Raw genomic sequence first — 17,341 nt, forward strand, 5'->3', positions numbered from 1 at the left:
ATTGGCAAAAGTCTCTTTACCCACTTTTGTACAGGCTCAAATGTTAAATTTATCCACATGGGAGAGAGTCCTCGGACTTCAATGACAAGCCCTACGGGATTCCAATCTCAAAAGGAAAAGCCTATGGCTTTTTCCTGGCACACCTATCATGACTACAAAAATGATTGCAATGATGCTCTTGAAGGAAAACCAAGCAGATGAAAGACAATGGGAACCAAATGGTGGTAAAGAATTCCATGTGCAGAGAAGACAGGAAGTCTACAGAGGTTAGGAAAGCAGTGTCCCCATGTCATGAAATACACGTGAACACTGCACACAACAGGCGGGCAGAGCAGTGGAAAGTCCCAGCACTGGGGTGAAACTCACCGGTTTGAATTCCAGGATTCCAATTAGGAGCTGCCACAACCTTAGACAGTTCATTCAGCCTCTCTGTGCCTCAGTTTCCCCAGGTATACAATATAACAGGAGTACCTGCTTCGTGTGGCGAATGTGAGAAATAAATGAGTTAACATATATTTATGGTGCTTACAGGACTTGGCACATAATAAGCACTAAAAAACGTGACTCAGTATCGTCACCAGATCAAACACTGGCCAAAGCACCTTTGGCCAAAATACCTTCAGTGCCTGTGGTTCTGACCTCCCAAGCAGGGGAGGCTTTACAAGAAGAATGAAAACACATCTTACATTTACACAGTGTCAGAATACCTCCCCAAAATTTACTTATTAATTGCAAAGGGAAAATTTTTCACTTCAGGGGAGAGACCTGGAGGGACCACCTTCCTCAAATCATCACGAGAACTTCACCAGCGCTGGGGTAAACCCACATCAGGTGCCCCAGGTTCTGACGCACTGAGGAGGTCACAACATCACTTATGCAACATACCCCCCCTCCCCCAAACAACCCAAAGGTAACCATGAGAAAACATTAAACAAACCCAATCTGGGACATTTACAAAACCACTGGCCTGTACTTTTCAAAAACATCAAGGCCAAGGCGCCTGGGTGGCTCAGCTGGTTAAGCATTCAACTCTTGGTTTTGGCTCAGGTCATGCTCTCATGGCTCATGGGTTTGAGTCCCTCATCGGGCTCTGTGCTGATAGTGTGGAGCCTGCTTTGCATTCTCTTTCTCCCTCTCTCTCTGCCCTTCCCCCGCTGACTCTCTCTCTCTCAAAAATAAACTTAAAAAAAAATTAATTAGTTTTTAAAAAGCATCAAGGCCAAGAAAGACAAAGAAAGGTGGAGAAACTATTCCAAGACCAATAGAGACTAAGTGTACTATGTCTCACTGCTGTCTTCCTGACCAGCTTCCAGGTGGGGAGCACCCAGTCAGAGCGCCCGCATGTGCCAGCCCCGAGCCTGGCCAGTAAGCCAGACAAGGCCCAAGGAAAGGCAGAGCCACAGGGAGGTCATACCTGATTAGTACTGACTGACTGTCCTGCAACTTCAAAGGAGACTAGTATGGGCAAAGGTCATTAGGGGGAAGTTTCTTGGAAGCTGGGGAGGATGTGGCTAGGCCGGAAGGAAGGAGAAAAGCATTCAGGGGAAGGAATGTGAGTAAGGGGAAGAGGCAGGAACGGGTCTGGCAGGTTCGGGGGGCTGGGAGAAGAGCAGCCCTGGGGCATCTTGCTGCATCCCAGTGTCCAATAACATTGCTGTTCTTGGCTTAGGTTATAGGGCAGACCATGGTGGCTGCACTGCCTGCAGTACAGAGAGAGTTCAGAAAAGGAGGATGGGGGCACCAGGTCCAGGAGCCTAGCTGTCCTGCAGGATGCCAGGACACCACACCACTTTAGGTCAAGGCAAAGAAGGACCTGCCACATAAGAGTACCTATGGCACCTATGCTATGGTCAGCGTGAGTGAGGGCAGAGGAGCTCCCTGGTACAGCTCAATGCTTCACCAGCTATGAACACCTTCAGACAGCAATCGCCTGCTCCACCCCCGCCCCCGCATCACCTCTCCTCACCCTCGTGCCTCACGTGATCAGAGACCAAAATTCAGCTTAAGCCACGTCCACCCACATTGGCCCAGCCCAAGAATGTCCATTTTGGGGGGAACAAGATCACTATAAAAAAGCTGCACCCAGAATGTTGTCCCATCCACAGCAGTGGCCCTTGAACTACGGTGGTCCATAGCAAGACTACAGTGTATTTGTCGGCTGTATTCACTGATGATTTTTACCTGTTAGGGCAGGGGGTATTAGTAAGTTGTTTACTTAAACACGCTGAAAAAAACCAAACCCATATGTAATCTGCTCAGTGGACTGAAAGGCAATTTAACGTTCTTGTTAATTCTCATTTCATGGAATTTTTTTTTTTTTTTTTTTTTTTTTTGCCAGCAACTAATGAGATTTCTCACAGAGAAATTTGGGGATAGAATTACAAACCAGGGCCCCCTCCGCTGTGTCTAAAGGACCCCCCAGACCCATCTCTTTCTTTCCTAGGCTTCTGGAGCCCAGTTGCCTGCAGAGCTCAGACAGAGGGTGGGAACAGCAGTGGAAACAGCAGACCTATAATCTTCAAGTCTGCTGCGTCAGAACGACCTGCAAATATTTTGGGCCCAAACGCATCACCCAAATAGAAACCCTGCCCTGGCACTCTCACGCCGCTTCGGCCAAAATGCTCACACTGTGCTTGGGTCTGGGCAAGAGAGGCGGTGTGCCCTGCTCCCGCAGGATTGTGTCTCAGGCTTGTCATTTAACTGGGACGATGCCAGTACCTCATTTCTCTACATCATTTTTCATGTTACTAAGTGAAGATGTCTTCTAAGAAAACAAAAAAGTCCATGAAGAACACTGATGAGCGTAAGAGGCTAGAGGAGCCCATGGACTAGAACAAAAGCTGGGGGCAGAAAAGCATTTTGAGAGAAGTGAGCATATGAAAAATATAAGGTTGGTCCTGCTTGTGTCCTGAACTACTGTGCATATAACTTAGCCCACGAAAGAGAAAACTAAAGAAAAAGCATGAAAGCTCCTGATACCTCTCACTGACTGAATACAGGAAAAGCCACAGATACTCAACACCAAGTCTTTCAAAGAAATTTTAGAGCCAAGAAAAAAACACCGGTCGAGTGCCCCAGCCAGCCGAGTGACCCTTCTTCCCCTACCCGCGTGCCACTCCACTGCCCCCACATGAAAGCCCGCCCCAGGTAAGGCCCAGCCTCACACAAAGCTGCTCGAGCTGGGCCTGCCTACAGCACGGCATGCCCTTTAGAATGAGGAGGACACTACATCAAACTAAACGTGGGAGGGATGTGTCAGATGCTAAGACAGGATTGCAGTAACTCCAGTTCGAAGTCTTTTCATCATAGGTACAGAGGTGGTTTTAGTGGCTGACAATCCTGTGGCAGGTACAGGATTTCTAGAATGTACCTGACAATTGGCATTCTCATAAGACGTTCTTCAGCAGAACCCAAGCTCACCAAAGCCTGGGACCATGCTCACAGACCATGCCTCCCCCGCCCTGGCATCAGTCTTGTAGCCACACCAGGCAGCTGTCCAGAATGGAGGCCAGGAGCATCCCTGCTTCCTCTACACCTGGGTGGAATATGGTGGGCAGCCAACAAAGCTAGTTAACAATAAGGAACAGCTTCATTTATTAGCTAAAAGCAAGGTCTCTGGAGCTGGACAGCCTGTTCCTCAGGGGGACCCCATGAGATCCAAAAGGGACATGATCAGGGTGCATGGGTGGCTCAGTTGAGCGTCTGACTCTTGATTTCAGCTCAGGTGATGATCCCAGCCCTCTCTCTCTCTCTCTCTCCAGCCCTCTCTCTCTCTCTCTCCAGCCCTCTCTCTCTCTCTCTCTCTCTCCAGAGGCACTTGGGTGGCTCAGTCAGTTGAGCATCTGACTTCGGCTCAGGTCATGATCTCACAGTTTGAGTTTGAGCCCCACATTGGGCTCTGTGCTGACAGCTCAGAGCCTGGAGCCTGCTTCAGGTTCTGTGTGTGTCTCTCTCTCTGCCCCTCCCCAGCTCATGCTCTCTCTCTCTGCTTCAAAAACAAATAAACATTAAAAAAAAAAAAAAAAAAAAAAAGATTCTCTCTCACCTTCTGCCCCTCTCCCTCACTTATTCTCTCTCTAAAAAAACAAAAATAAAAAATACGTGGGACATGATAAAGTTGCTTCAAAAGAAAGGCTCTCAGAAAAACAGTCCAAATGGAGCATGAGGTAAATGCAGAGGCTGACTTGCCATCCAATAATTTAACGCATCCTCCTTTTTAAGTGCAAGCTATAGGAAAAGACGCTGAACAAGGAAAGCCATCTAGAAGTCTCTGGAACACTCGGCCTCCTTCTCTGAGAGCCTCTGTCCCATGCTCTCCAGCCCCGAGGAGGACGGCCCTGCTCACAGCCTCCTCTGGACTTCAGCTCTCACCACCGCATGTCCCCTTCCCATTGCTTCCCTCCCTGGTGCTGTGCTCCAGCAGGGCTCCCCCATGGACACTTCCCGAGCTGTAGGCAGAACCCCTCATCTCTCCCCTCAAGGCTTCATTGACTCCCTTCGCACTGTCCGGGACACAGCCCCCTCCAGCCAAGAGCCCCCGGAGGACGGGGTGTGGGTCCTAGCAGTCCCTTGTCGAGGCAACACCCAGCACCACGTGTGGCACCCAGGCCCTTAAGCCCTGTCGCTGCACTGTTCTCATCCTTCAGGAGCAACATACTGACTGAATCTGCTCTCCAGGGCTCCCCTGAGAGTTCACTGAGTGATCCACAAACTGAACACATGTAGTTCTTAACAGGGACAACTGTGCGTCCTCCCCGCCAGGACATACTGGGCAGTGCCTGGAGACATTTTTGTCTGTCTCAGCTTGAGGGAGGAGGGTGCTATTAGCATCTAGTGGGTAGAGGTCAGGGATGCTGCGAAACACCCAACAACACACAGGACAGCCCCTGCAGTAAAGAATTACTTGGCCCCAAATGTCAACAGTGTCAAAGTGAAAAACTGTGGGTTTGATGGAGAACTTCCCAGGAGTGGGGTGCCTGAGACACTCAAAGGCTACTTCTATGCATACGTGAGGAAAAGGATAACTTATGGGTTATCCCTAACTCAAGGTTATCAACCACACTCCTTAGTCCCCAAGGAAACACAGCAGGAGGGGGGCGCCTGGGTGGCTCAGTCGGTTAAGCGTCCGACTTCGGCTCAGGTCACGATCTCGCGGTCCGTGAGTTCGAGCCCCGAGTCAGGCTCTGGGCTGATGGCTCAGAGCCTGGAGCCTGTTTCCGATTCTGTGTCTCCCTCTCTCTCTGCCCCTCCCCCGTTCATGCTCTGTCTCAAAAATAAATAAACGTTAAAAAAAAAAAAAAAGAAAGAAAGAAACACAGCAGGAGGGCTGTGAATAGGCCTCCTCCTCACCAGTTCCTCAATGGACTCGGGTACCCCCTCCCCAGTGCTTCTGGGAGGCTCCGTCTCTGGGTACAAGTGCCATCCTCATGCAGCCACGGAGAACCTGCATGAAGGCCCAGGCTGAGAAAGCAAAACCTCAGATGTAACTCGTACGTGCACAAAATGATTGGTTAAGTAATTTCAAACGTATATTTTCATGCTATCAATAGCCATAGAACAGCCTGAAGTTCCAGATAACACTTTGGACACAAAAAAAGAATCATAAAGAAAGAAAATCAGAGTTGTTTAAACAGGAAAAAATGAGGCAAAGTAGCCAGGGTATAGGGTAATCAGAGGGCGCGCCTGTGTGGAAAGAGAGGCAAGAAGGCAGGCTGGAGTAGAGGAAGCGGCTAAGGGGGTTTGGAGTCTGACCGATCTGGCTTACATTTCAGCTCTACAGCTACTAACCAGGACCTTGCTTGCTGTCCCCATTCCTTCCAGGGTGCTTGGGAGGTCCATGAAGTGCTGGGCACAAGAGCCAGCACAGTGGAGACTCAGTACAGAGCAAGCAGCAAGAAAGACACCGGCTCTAGCTGCCGGCGCCCCCCACCTGCCATCACAGGCCCTGGGGCGTGTAAGGCCAGGAACTCGGATACAGGTTAATCACCAGTAACCAGGCTGCCCCATTCTACCCACTGCCCTCTCCAGGCCCACATGAGACTCTGCAGGTGAAAACACAGGGTAGGGTTAGGTGAAGAAAGGAGAGCATTACCTGTACTATAGCCACCTGCTTCGGGTACATGCTAATCAAGTTTTCTACCATTGTGCAGTCTATGAAAAGACAGCTGAAGGTAAAGATGTTGTGCAAACAAGACAGCAAGGGAAATGTTTAACCTAATTCAGAAAACAAGTTACTCAAGCACCTGTGAAACGTTCTTCAATGGGACTCATGAGTGCAAATACTGTACTAACAATGAGGATGACTTCGCTCCCTGCCCCTTACAAATGCCTGATACTGATCCAGCTTCCTTACACACATTCTTTCTAATCCCCACAGTCCCAGAAAAATTATTATTCCCCTCTTACTGGGGAGCAAACAGAACCTTTGGGAAATATACATAGGTTGCTCAAGGGCACGGTGTGGCAGAAGCAGACGTGGAAGCCAGGTCAGACTGGTTCCAGAGCCAGGGATCCCACTATTTTTAACCACCTCTAAAATTCCTTCAAAGGGACTTCATCTTCATGCAAATATTATACTAACTGCAAAGGATTTTGAACAGATCATTAAAGCAATAGAGGCTTGATAGGCCCCTATAGGGTAACGCTTGACAAACATTATTGAAAAGGCTAAAAAAAATGCATTTCCTTAACTTATCCTACAACTCAGACTGGCCTCTAATTCAGACAACTCTTGCCCTCTTGCCCCAATTTGGCTCCAAATTAATTAAGTTTTACTATAAATAAAGGAGTAGATCACCATTATGGATCCATGCTATACCAGATAAATCAGCATTTAGAAACCTTGAAAACTTTCTAAAAATGAAGACTCCTAACCGGCTACCACACTAATGTCAGCCGTCCTCCTTTCCCCTGTGGGCACAATACCAGCCTGGGAAAGAAAAAGGGAAGTTCTTCCTTAGCTTTGGCTGGCACTCGGGAGGCAGGAAGGAAATGGACATTTACTGAGTGTGCTGGGTGCCAGGCCCAGAGACAGGTGCCTTTTCTCCTGAGATCCAGTTCAGCCATCACTGTGTTTCATTATCTTACCAGGTGACCACGGAGTGAAAAGTTACTGCAGAATAGGACATTCATGCGATCTCAAAGTATTACCACCACCAGAGAGATAATTTATTCATTGTGAAGGGGAAAACGTACCTTTTCAAGGGAGAGATCAGGAAACCTCACCCCTCCACCAAGTAGTCAGCCTTATTATTACTAATCGCAAGACTGCCTGATGTTACACGCTTCCTGGTGCAATGTAGAATGAAGCACACAGCACTGCCTACAGAGTGTTCTTGCTGTAAAAAAGGTTACCTTAATGGAAAACCTCCTCCAGAAAAAACTCAGGAAACACAGGGGTCAGTGAAACAGCTCAAACACCACAAGGAAACACCCAGACAACTCCAGAACATGGAACACTGCACATGACGATTGGCCTGCACTGTTAAAATTAAAAAAAAAAAAAGAGAAGGGGCGCCTGGGTGGCTTAGTTGGTTGAGTGTCCGACTTCAGCTCAGATCATGATCTCGCGGTTCGTGGGTTCGAGCCCCATGTCAGGCTCTGTGCTAACAGCTTGGAGCCTGGAGCCTGCTCTGGATTGTGTCTCCCCCTCTCTCTCTGCCCCTCCCCAACTTGTGCTCAGTCTCTCCTTCAAAAATAAATAAACATTAAAAGAAAGGCAAGGCCATTAAAAACAAGTAACAACAAAAACCAGTGTGTGAGTGTGTAAGTGTGTGTGTGCGTGTGTGTGTGTTTAGGGGGAGATTTTTCTACTGTAAAAGTGACTTCAAAACACAACCAAATGCTATGTGTGGACCTTGACTGGCTCACAGGTTTTAAAAACTCCAGCTATGGGAGATTTGTGATGTGTGGGGTAGTGTGAACATGGACTGGATGTTAGATGATATTGTGGAGTTATCCATTTTCTTACGCATGATCGTGAAACTGTGATTATGTAGAAGACTGTCCTTATTCTCAGGAGACTCAACTGAAATTTTTCAGGGTAAAGTATGATCCTGGCTGCAACTCAGCTTCAAATGGCTTGGCCAAAAAAAAAAAGAAAAAAAAAGTACAAAGAGAGAAAACAGATGTGGCAAAACATGAACAATTTCTGAACTGGGCAGATAGTGTATTATCACTGTATTATTTTTCATCTTTGCTGCATGTTTGACGTTTTGTATGATAAAAACTGGAATAGGGTAGGCAGAGGTGATTCCAGGAAGGGGTGGTCCCAGCAGGTCTGTGTGTACAGAACACATAAGGAGGCTGTTCACCACGTGAGAAAACACCAGGGACTCTTGTATAAGATTAAGATTTCAAGGCTGGGCAGACTGGTTTGTGATGTTACTTTGGGTCTCAGGAACACTATCATTTCTCAATGCCAGCAGTATTTTTGTAAAACACGGCTACCCTCACCCAGCTGGCTAGTCCCCACATCTGTAACACGAAAATAGGCACAGGTAGATTTATCCAAGCTTTCAAAATGCTTGTTGTGTTAAAAACCAACTCTGTCTATACTTTGGTCCAGAACTTCAACTGTGCACGGCGAAAGAGGCTTGCGTTTGCTTTGCATCACACGTTCTGGGAGTAAACACTCCCAAATGCCAACACACACACTGGTCGACGCTGACCTTTGGCTGGCAGCTGGGCCGCTGCCCTGCAGTGGAACAGTGTGCTGAGTTTCCGGGACTGCTCAGCTCTGCTCTGCTGGGACTCTGGGCTGAGTGACTTCATTGAGCCACAGACTGGAGATAAAGCCACCAAAACATGAGGAACTGCTCAGCAGGCAGGTCATGACAAGTCCCTCATTTATTTATTTTTTGACTTTTTTTTTTTTTTTAATATAATTTATTGTCAAGTTGGCTAACATACAGTGTGTACAGCGTGCTCTTGGTTTCGGGGGTAGATTCCCGTGATTCATCGCTTACATGTAACACCCAGTGCTCATCCCCACAAGTGCCCTCCTCAATGCCCATCACCCATTTTCCCCTCTCCCGCCCCCCAACAAGTCCCTCATTTAAAGCATTTTTTTTTACTCAGACACCAAGGCTTCTCAGTGATGTCCCAGAGAACCAGAGCGGGAAGTCCCTTAATAAGCTTGCCTCTGAGTGCGTTCAGCTTTCCTCACATACAGGGGGTAGCTTAGGTGGAGCCTCTGGAAAGCTCACTACTTAGCAAGGTGTCGCTGACACTGAAACATGTCTGTGGATGCTGGCCCATAATAGTCAGTGTGTTTATGTAGCTCGAAGAAAGACTCCAGGCATCACTTGGCACTCAAACTCTCATCCACCTGGGCTGAGACCGTCTAAAAACCCCCACAACAGAGGTAAGCACTGCGATGGGAGATCCTTGTGGGGATCAAAATCCTCCCCTGAGACATTAATATATACTATAATAATGTTATTAATTATTAATATAATAATATTATGTAGCAATAATTATAATAAATTAATCTATATTGTATATTGTTATATTATATATTATGCTATAATATGTTATATATATTATACACTGTTATATATAATAACATTATCATTAATATATACGTTAACATCTCAGGGGAGGATTTTGATTGTATATATCAGAAGCCATCCTCCAGGACAAAACCCTCCAGGTAAAAAACACAACAACCTGTAAATGGAGACCAAAAGTGATATTCTGGGTAGAAAAAGAAACAAAGACAGTGGTCTAAGGATCCACTGAAATCAGGGATGTGAAGTGATGAAAAGTCCCTCGGCTTGTCTGGCAGAGAAGGGGGTGCAGCTGATGGCACAGAGCTGGTCTGACAGGAAAATGGGACAGTACCTGCCCGCAGAGCTGGGGAACTGTCAGAGAAGAGAGGAAGTAAGCCCATGGCACAGGGGGACAAAAGCTCTCAGGAAGAAAAGACTATGACCCCAAAAGAGGGTAGGGACTGTTAAACTGCTCAGCAGAGATGACTGCTATTTAAAATATGCTTGACAATGGGGCGCCTGGGTGGCTCAGTCGGTTAAGCATCAGTATCTTGGTTTTGGCTCAGGTCATGTTCTCATGGTTCGTGGGTTCGAGCCCAATATTGGGCTCCATGCTGACAGAAGCCTGCTTGGGATTCTCTCTCTTTCTCTCTCTGCCCATCCCCTACTTGTGAGCTCGCCTGTACACTCTCTCAAATAAACTTAAAAAAAAAAAAATTTTAAATATGCTCAACAAAATAAACGGTGGAATTGATGATGAAGGATGGAGTGGCCTCATCTTCACACACCAAGACCTCCCGCAAGGGCTGCAAGGTGGACGCTCCTGTCATGGGAGCCTGGCACTCTAGCCAGCAGCTCTGCTGGACTGGGGAGCCGACGCCGTGTCTGGGAAGACAGAGCCCCCCAAAGCCAAACCACTCACAGACTTCCCTGAGAGACCCCCTCCCTTTTCCCAGAGGGAAAAGCCCCACAGTTCTCTGGACAGAACCAACAAGTCTAGGAGATGAGCAAGGGCAGACACAGTCCTCGCCCTTCTACCTCTTCTCCCCGACCCTCCTCCTCATCACAGTCCCAGGACCCAGTGCCCATTTCCACACGCTCCCTCCACGTCTAGCCTTACGCTGAGCAAAAGGCCATGCTGTCATCCGGTCTTTGCATACAGAAAGCGCCAACCGCAGTGGGGTTTGCACATGTGCTCACACCGAAGATTAAGCAAAGCAAGTGTGTCCCTGAAGGCTTCAGGGCCAGTGCCATCACTCTGAACACAGGCAACCTGGCACACTTCTCAGCAGTGGGCAACTCTGCCCGTCATAATCACATTTCATTCTCTCAACCACAAGTATCAAGCCCTCAGGAATAAGTCGGGCCATCGGCATTAATCAAATCCACGGAAACAGCCAGAGCTAGGCTAGGAAATCTTAGGTCAGGGAACACAATGCAAAGTAAGCCTGTAGTTCCTTCAGAGAGAAAGGAGGGCCAGCTGGAGGAGACAGAAGTAGGAGGGGAGTGGAGACCCACGCACAATGTCTTGAAAACACACACATACAGTTCATGCACCCAAGTCAGCAGCTGATTTGGGCTAAGTCATCACAAATTATTCCTGGGGGAACAAGTCGGTATTTGTTCAACAGGGAAAACAGCAAGACAAGTAGAGACTAAAAAGGAAAGAAAAAGTGGCAAACATATACAGTCAGGCACTTGTTGTAAGACTTATCAAGGCCAGACAACCACAAGAAAATGGCATCCAAGAAAAGCCTCTTCGGGTTTACCTGGAGCCTGGGATAATTCACTCAAATAAGCCCCGTGTTAGTTATAACAAGCAAAACTCTAAGTCTAGCAACTCCATGCTGTAAGATGCACACAGCTGCAGGACCCCTCCCTAACGCTAAGGAGCATACTCTCTGCAGAAACTTCCCACTCTGCCCATGTGAGCACAGTGGGGAAGTTTTGAGAACCAGTCATTTTGGAATTAATGCCTCTGTACAGATAGTTATAACCCTTCCTTCCCCAAAATGCAATCACAGGGGCACTCCTAGGCCTACAGCCAACCAAAGCCTCCTGTTACTGTAATAAAGGTAAGGATGTGCGCCAAGAAAACAATACAAACCCATGACACACAGCACACATGACAACAGGGTGGAACTTCTAGTTCTCCAGAAGGGCCATCTGGGGTTTTCTCCTCCATCAGCAAACCCTCAAGGAAGAACCAACGGGGACTTAGCACAGGGATTCGGAGACCTCCCGAGACCCTCTGAACCTCCTCCTCCATTCAGCAAGCCACTTGGTTGTCCCAAGTCTCATGGAAAGGAAGAAAAGTTGAAATACAAATAACAGAACTGCGCTGGGAAAGGGAACCACCAGGGGAGGCCTGAGAAGCAACTTAATTAGGAAAGCTTGGGACAGGGACGGAACAGGCGGACCTATTCAGGAAGGAGGGGAAAGAGGAGACGTGGGGAAGAAGGCAGTCCGAGTGGGTCCTGCTCCAACCAAAACAGAAAAAAAAGCTGGGGGGAAAGGTGAGGGCGAAGGGGCAGGAGGGAGTAGTACTGGGGACGCAATGCATGGCCTTACAATCCAGACATTGCAAAGTAACAGGATTTAAAAGCGAACTGGAGATAGCAAAGCTTTGGGATGTGAAAGAGCAGGAAAAAGCCCAGCATCAGACTAGGGATTTAGAGATGCAGGTTAAAAGTGAGAAGGGGAGGCTAGGAAGAGACTCTAAAAGGGGGCACAAAGGACTGTTCCAACTGGGCGTTCACGGCCCCAGGCTGGAAAGTGGAGTAGCCTTAAGTCGCGGTAACAAGGTAGCGGGAATGGCGGGGGGGGGGGGGGGGGGGAGGGGCGGGGAGCTAGTTTTAGTTTTAGGCAGGTATCTCGGAAGAGAGGCATGAGCAAGCTGGAGGAAAGGAGGTGGGGTGAACCCTGGCTAGAGGCTGCAGCGATAAGGCGAGAGACTCAGGACCCTGGGTCGGGGCCAGAGCCTCCTCTAGTTTGGGAATGCCCAGCCCGGGCTCGCGGGCAGAAGGCACCCCAGGCCTTAACTCTGGAGGCGGGAGGGTCCCCGAGGCTGGGCAGGGCCTGCGGTGGTCGTACAGGGCCTCAGGAGAACGGGGGTCCGGGACTCACGCATCAACGTGCTGAAGGCCACGACGCCGAGCAGCCCCTGCAGGAAGATGCCGAAACTGTGCATGAGTGCGCCGCTCTCGCAGCGGCCCGCACCGGACGCGACGGTGGACGGTGGCCCGCCCGGCAGCCCGCGGCTCGCGTTCCCGGCGGGGCCCTGCATGGCGGGCCTGGCGGAGGGGCGCGGGGTGCCGCGGCCAGCCCGCCAGCCCGGCCGGCCTCGCTGCGTGCGGGGGCCGCACCGCTGAGCCCCGGGCCGGGAGTCCGAGACAGGAGCCGGTACCTCCGCCCCGCGGCCCACTCGCCGCCGCGCGTAACCCGACGTCTGAGATCGCAGCGCCCGATTGGCTCGGCCGGGCGTGGGGGCGGGCCTCGGCCGCTCCAGCTCTCTCCCACCACGGGCGGGGCTCCCGCCAGGCGTGGGGGCGGGGTGGTGCGTCCGGGCCACAGGTAGAGCGGACCAGGTGAGCCGGGCAGCACGGACTGGGGGGAGCGAGTCCCGGGACCCTGAGCTCCAGGTCGGCAAGGCAGGAGCAGGGATCGTCTGCGACTAAATTCTTTTCCTTTCCAAGATTAAGCCATCGTAGCTTGCAGAATTTACTAAAAACACTCCTGGATTCCACCCTCAGTTTCCGATTCAGTAGCTCTGAGACCAAGCAGAATAATCTGCATTTTCAGCAAGCGGCCTAGATTATTCTGAAGGAGGCAGTGAGGCAAACAATCCAAGACTCTGCACACAGTAATATTCCTTCCAGTACAGACGTTCGACGTTCTTCTATTTTCCTTGTTAGTACGAAATTGTGGCCAAGAGCTTATCTTAGATTGATCAATCCGCCTGAGTCGACTTTTTTTTCTTCCCTGAGCATAATGTAAATGGTTATTTCAATCCAGTTGTGGTCGTTTAGAAATATACAAGGTTTATACTGAAAATAGGTCAACATATCCCCATCATGTCCATTTTGAACGTGCTTCATAAAGCCAAGTTGTTGGTAACTCTCAGAGTCTCTAATGCCTCCCTTCACGCATGCACGTTTACTCCCACCTTAACCTCTTGACTCCTTGGAAGGAGCTCTCTACCTCTATTAGGGCCTCTAGTCTCTATTGTCCCATCTATCCTCCCAACACCTCTGCCTTTTCTCCAGACACTTCTTGTTGATTCCCTCAAGTCCCCAGCCTTCCTGCTGCATTTGCTTAATGACCATGTACACATATTATTCCAATAGACACTGGGCTGTATTTGTGGAACAATAGATACTCCACCTAGGGAAACTTACCCTTAAAAGATAGTCACCAACGAATTCCAATTATATAAAAGGGCTAAATGCCACACAAAAGCTTTCATGGCTAACAGGAATACTAACCTGATTATCCAGAGAACAGAAATGCTGTTGGCTCTTTAGAGCCCTTCTCTTACAATGCACTTCATAGCTCTGGGTCTTAAACGGCATTTCAGCTGTGTGTACTACTGTTCCCTTTTCTGCTGAATGAACTACTCCTCGTGCTTAAGGCCTGCCTGACCTCCCTCTCCGGTGGGCTTCCATACTACCTTGCATATACTGCTCCACTAGAGCTTTTCATACTGCTAATCAGATGGTTTTACATGTGTCTCTCACACAGCTGAGTGTGAGTTCCCGGAGGGCGGGAACTGGTTTACATTATTCACCCTTACATCCAACATAGCGCCTGGCACACAGAACATGGCAACACTTTTTTTTAAATTAAACTGAATTTTAATTTATAAAATTTAAAACTCTCCACAAGTATTGACCATGGGAAAATACAGAAAATCAGGTTAAGAAAATAAATAGGTAAGGGAAAATTGCATTACTGCCTTTAAATCTAAGAAGGTCTCTTACGGGGATGCTCAACAGTTACAGTCCATGTTCAGAGGGAATCAAACAAGAGGATGTGTACTTAAAGCAGAAGAGACTGTGGGCTGAGTATAAGGAGACTGTTAATTGCTTGAAGATACAGGCAGCCTAAGGGAAGTTGCACATAAGAGCTGGAGAATGACGTTTTTGACAAAGCACTGCTCTGTCCTTCCAGGTGAGGGATCCTTAAGGCCCGTTGCTGCTGTACCAAGACAAATGTAGACAAACAAGAAGCATTCTTCCGAGATCAGGGGCAGATTCCCCAACGCCAGGAGCAAGGTCGCTGTGGGGAAATTCTGCTCTTCCTACCTTTCCTGACCTGCAATTAAAAAGTCCCTAAGTCCAGAGGGTAAAGGTCAGACAGCAGGAGAAGGGGGGAGAATTCTGGAAAGGCTCAGTTTATTAAAGTAGAAAGGAACTTTCTCCTCCTTCCAGAGATGATTCTGAGGCCCCACTGGAAAGAGTTTTGAAGGATTTACTCTGGCCAAGATGTCTTCTTTGCTGTCAAATGAAGTTAAACATAGCTTAAGACCTGTATTAATGTTCTTACAACCACTTAAAACTGCCATAATATGCCACAAGTTTATATACACTCTTAATTACAAAAAAAAACCCACGCAAAATATTAATCCAAAATAGTTATTTTTTAATCCCTTGAAGTTATACCCATCAAACTTGATGGGAATTATTTTTAATAGGTATTCTTGTGCATATTTCTCCTTAATTATACTTTATCCTCAACTCATAACTTTTAAAATTAAGAGAAAAACAGCAAGCAGGAAGGATACAATGCAATATGCATTTTGTTTTGTTCCAAACAAGCAGCTTAAAAAAAAAAAAAAAAAAAAAAAAAAGATAGCATACAATAAACAAAGTGCATCAGTTCCAACAAGTTAGTATTAGAAAGAGGCCTAAGGAGAGGGCTGGAACCAGCCAGAAGTCCCACCCTGGCAGGCCTCCGATTGTCTTTAGAGAATATTCAACCAAAACAAGGAAGAAAGGAAGAAGGGAAGAGGAAAAGAAATGAGCACTTTAAAATCTCAAAAGAAACATTTGAACTACACTTCCTTAGAGCCTTCTTGCAAAAGGAGATAAGGAACTGTCCAGTTTTAATTCTGTCTCAACTTTGTAGGGGCCCTTTAGTCATCTGCTTTGTGACTTGATTTTACCCCTAAAGCCTGTCCTCATCCTTCTTCAAGCACTATTTGCCCACCTCCGTTTGGCCAAGCTAAGCACGCAGTTAGGTTGACTAAACCACGTAGAAACCTCAGGACTGAGCTTCCACACACTGTGAGAACAGGCACCATCAGCAATGGTGGCATCATTTCACTAGTCAATATCATCCTTTGTCCCCAAAAATAGTCAGAGGCCCTTGCCTCCCATGGCTCAGGGTCCACACTTGACTGCTGGTGTTGAGGACTTGTCCGGCAAGGCTGTAGATTGTTTTCCTTTTAAAACAGTCCTTTGTGATAGGCCATAGCACCAGGACAGACCAGACCCAAACAGTGTGTTAAGTCAGAAAAGACGTAAGTAGGGAGGCAGTTTTAGGCCTGTTTCTCCATTCCCCCCTCTCCTAGTTTTGCTGGTTCTTGTGAAAAATCCAAGAGTTCTGAAACACCAGAAGCAAGAAAACCTCCAGTGCATTTAGTGCCCACCACCTTTTCTATACCTTTACCCCGAAGGCTGCCCTCAGAAATAAGGCTACTTATGTGGTCTGGAAAAAGTACAGAGGAAACCCCAAGTGGGAAAGCTTGGAACCAGATCCACATGGACTGGGCTTTGAGTTTAGAACTCTTCTGCAAAAACTCCAAGTCCACAGGTGGCTTACTTGGATAGATTCAAATTTCCAAAGTATGTACATTCTCACACAAGGGGTGAGAATCATAAAATTCACGAACAGAACGTTGTAAAGTGAATAAAGTCATGAAAGAATTATAACTGCACGAAAGGGTTTTTTTTTTTTTTTTTTGTTTTTTTTTTTTGGTTTTGCAGGAGGCTTTGTTCTACAGTTTCTGAGACAGCACCATGACCATAACCATGGTTACTTACAGTGGACCCAGGACCAAGACATTCAAATTTTAAAAGGGGGTCCCTGGTTCCCACTAAGATTTATACTTCACTTGTTAGTGATCTCTTCTCCTTTATTTTCATAAGGCCAAATGATAGCACAGAACACTTGAACTTATGCTTACACACACACACACACACCCCTAGAATACAGGACCAGTGTTCAAACCAAGTACATGTTTCCACTGTTGAGACTAAGCTCCTAACATCTCTCTCAGAGCCGCTGTGGGTATCAATCAAACTAGTGAATGGTGTCTTAAATACAAGTCTTTGGTGATAGGTGCCAAGTAAATATAAGTGTCTGTGAGTTTTCCCCATGTTCCCATCTAGATAATTCTTGCCTACTGTTAACAATTCCCTGATGTTCTGTGTGTCCCCTAGAACTAGTTTTTGGCTTGAGACAGGGGAATGGTTCTGAGTCCTACTCTACCTAAGGCCTCCTAAAGCTTGTAATCTGTATTCAGATGCCACATTAGTGACAGGATTAATACAAGAGTGAGTAAAATATATTCAAGTCCTCAGGAAGCTTTGGTCCAAGGCCCTCTCTCTCACAGTGAGAATAATTTTACTTCCAGGAGAAGAGGCATATAAAGGCCAAGTTCTGAATTGGTTTTCCACATCTGCCTCTATTGTAATTCAATAAACATTTACCAAGAAGCCCATCTCTTCCAGAGGTTGCTAGGTATCCTTCCCTGACCTCATGTATCTACAACATAGATGCTGAGAGCCACCTACGTTGCTAAAGAAAGGCAGATAAGTAAAGCCCCATTAAATGCATCCCCTGCATTA

General features: G+C 47.6%; 1 protein-coding gene across 1 annotated transcript in view; it reads right to left on the reverse strand.

Annotated features, from left to right (window-relative positions):
• The window catches only part of LOC102958362 (store-operated calcium entry regulator STIMATE), a 54,277-nt gene extending 41,430 nt beyond the window's left edge, over window positions 1-12,847 (reverse strand). Inside the window, exon 1 of the mRNA XM_042979142.1 lies at window positions 12,618-12,847. Coding sequence (XP_042835076.1) covers window positions 12,618-12,777 — 160 coding nt within the window. The 5' untranslated portion in view covers window positions 12,778-12,847. The remainder of the gene's footprint in view (window positions 1-12,617) is intronic.
• Window positions 12,848-17,341: the final 4,494 nt, after the last annotated feature.

Source organism: Panthera tigris, chromosome A2 (genome assembly GCF_018350195.1).
Source record: "Panthera tigris isolate Pti1 chromosome A2, P.tigris_Pti1_mat1.1, whole genome shotgun sequence".
Lineage (NCBI taxonomy): Eukaryota > Metazoa > Chordata > Mammalia > Carnivora > Felidae > Panthera > Panthera tigris.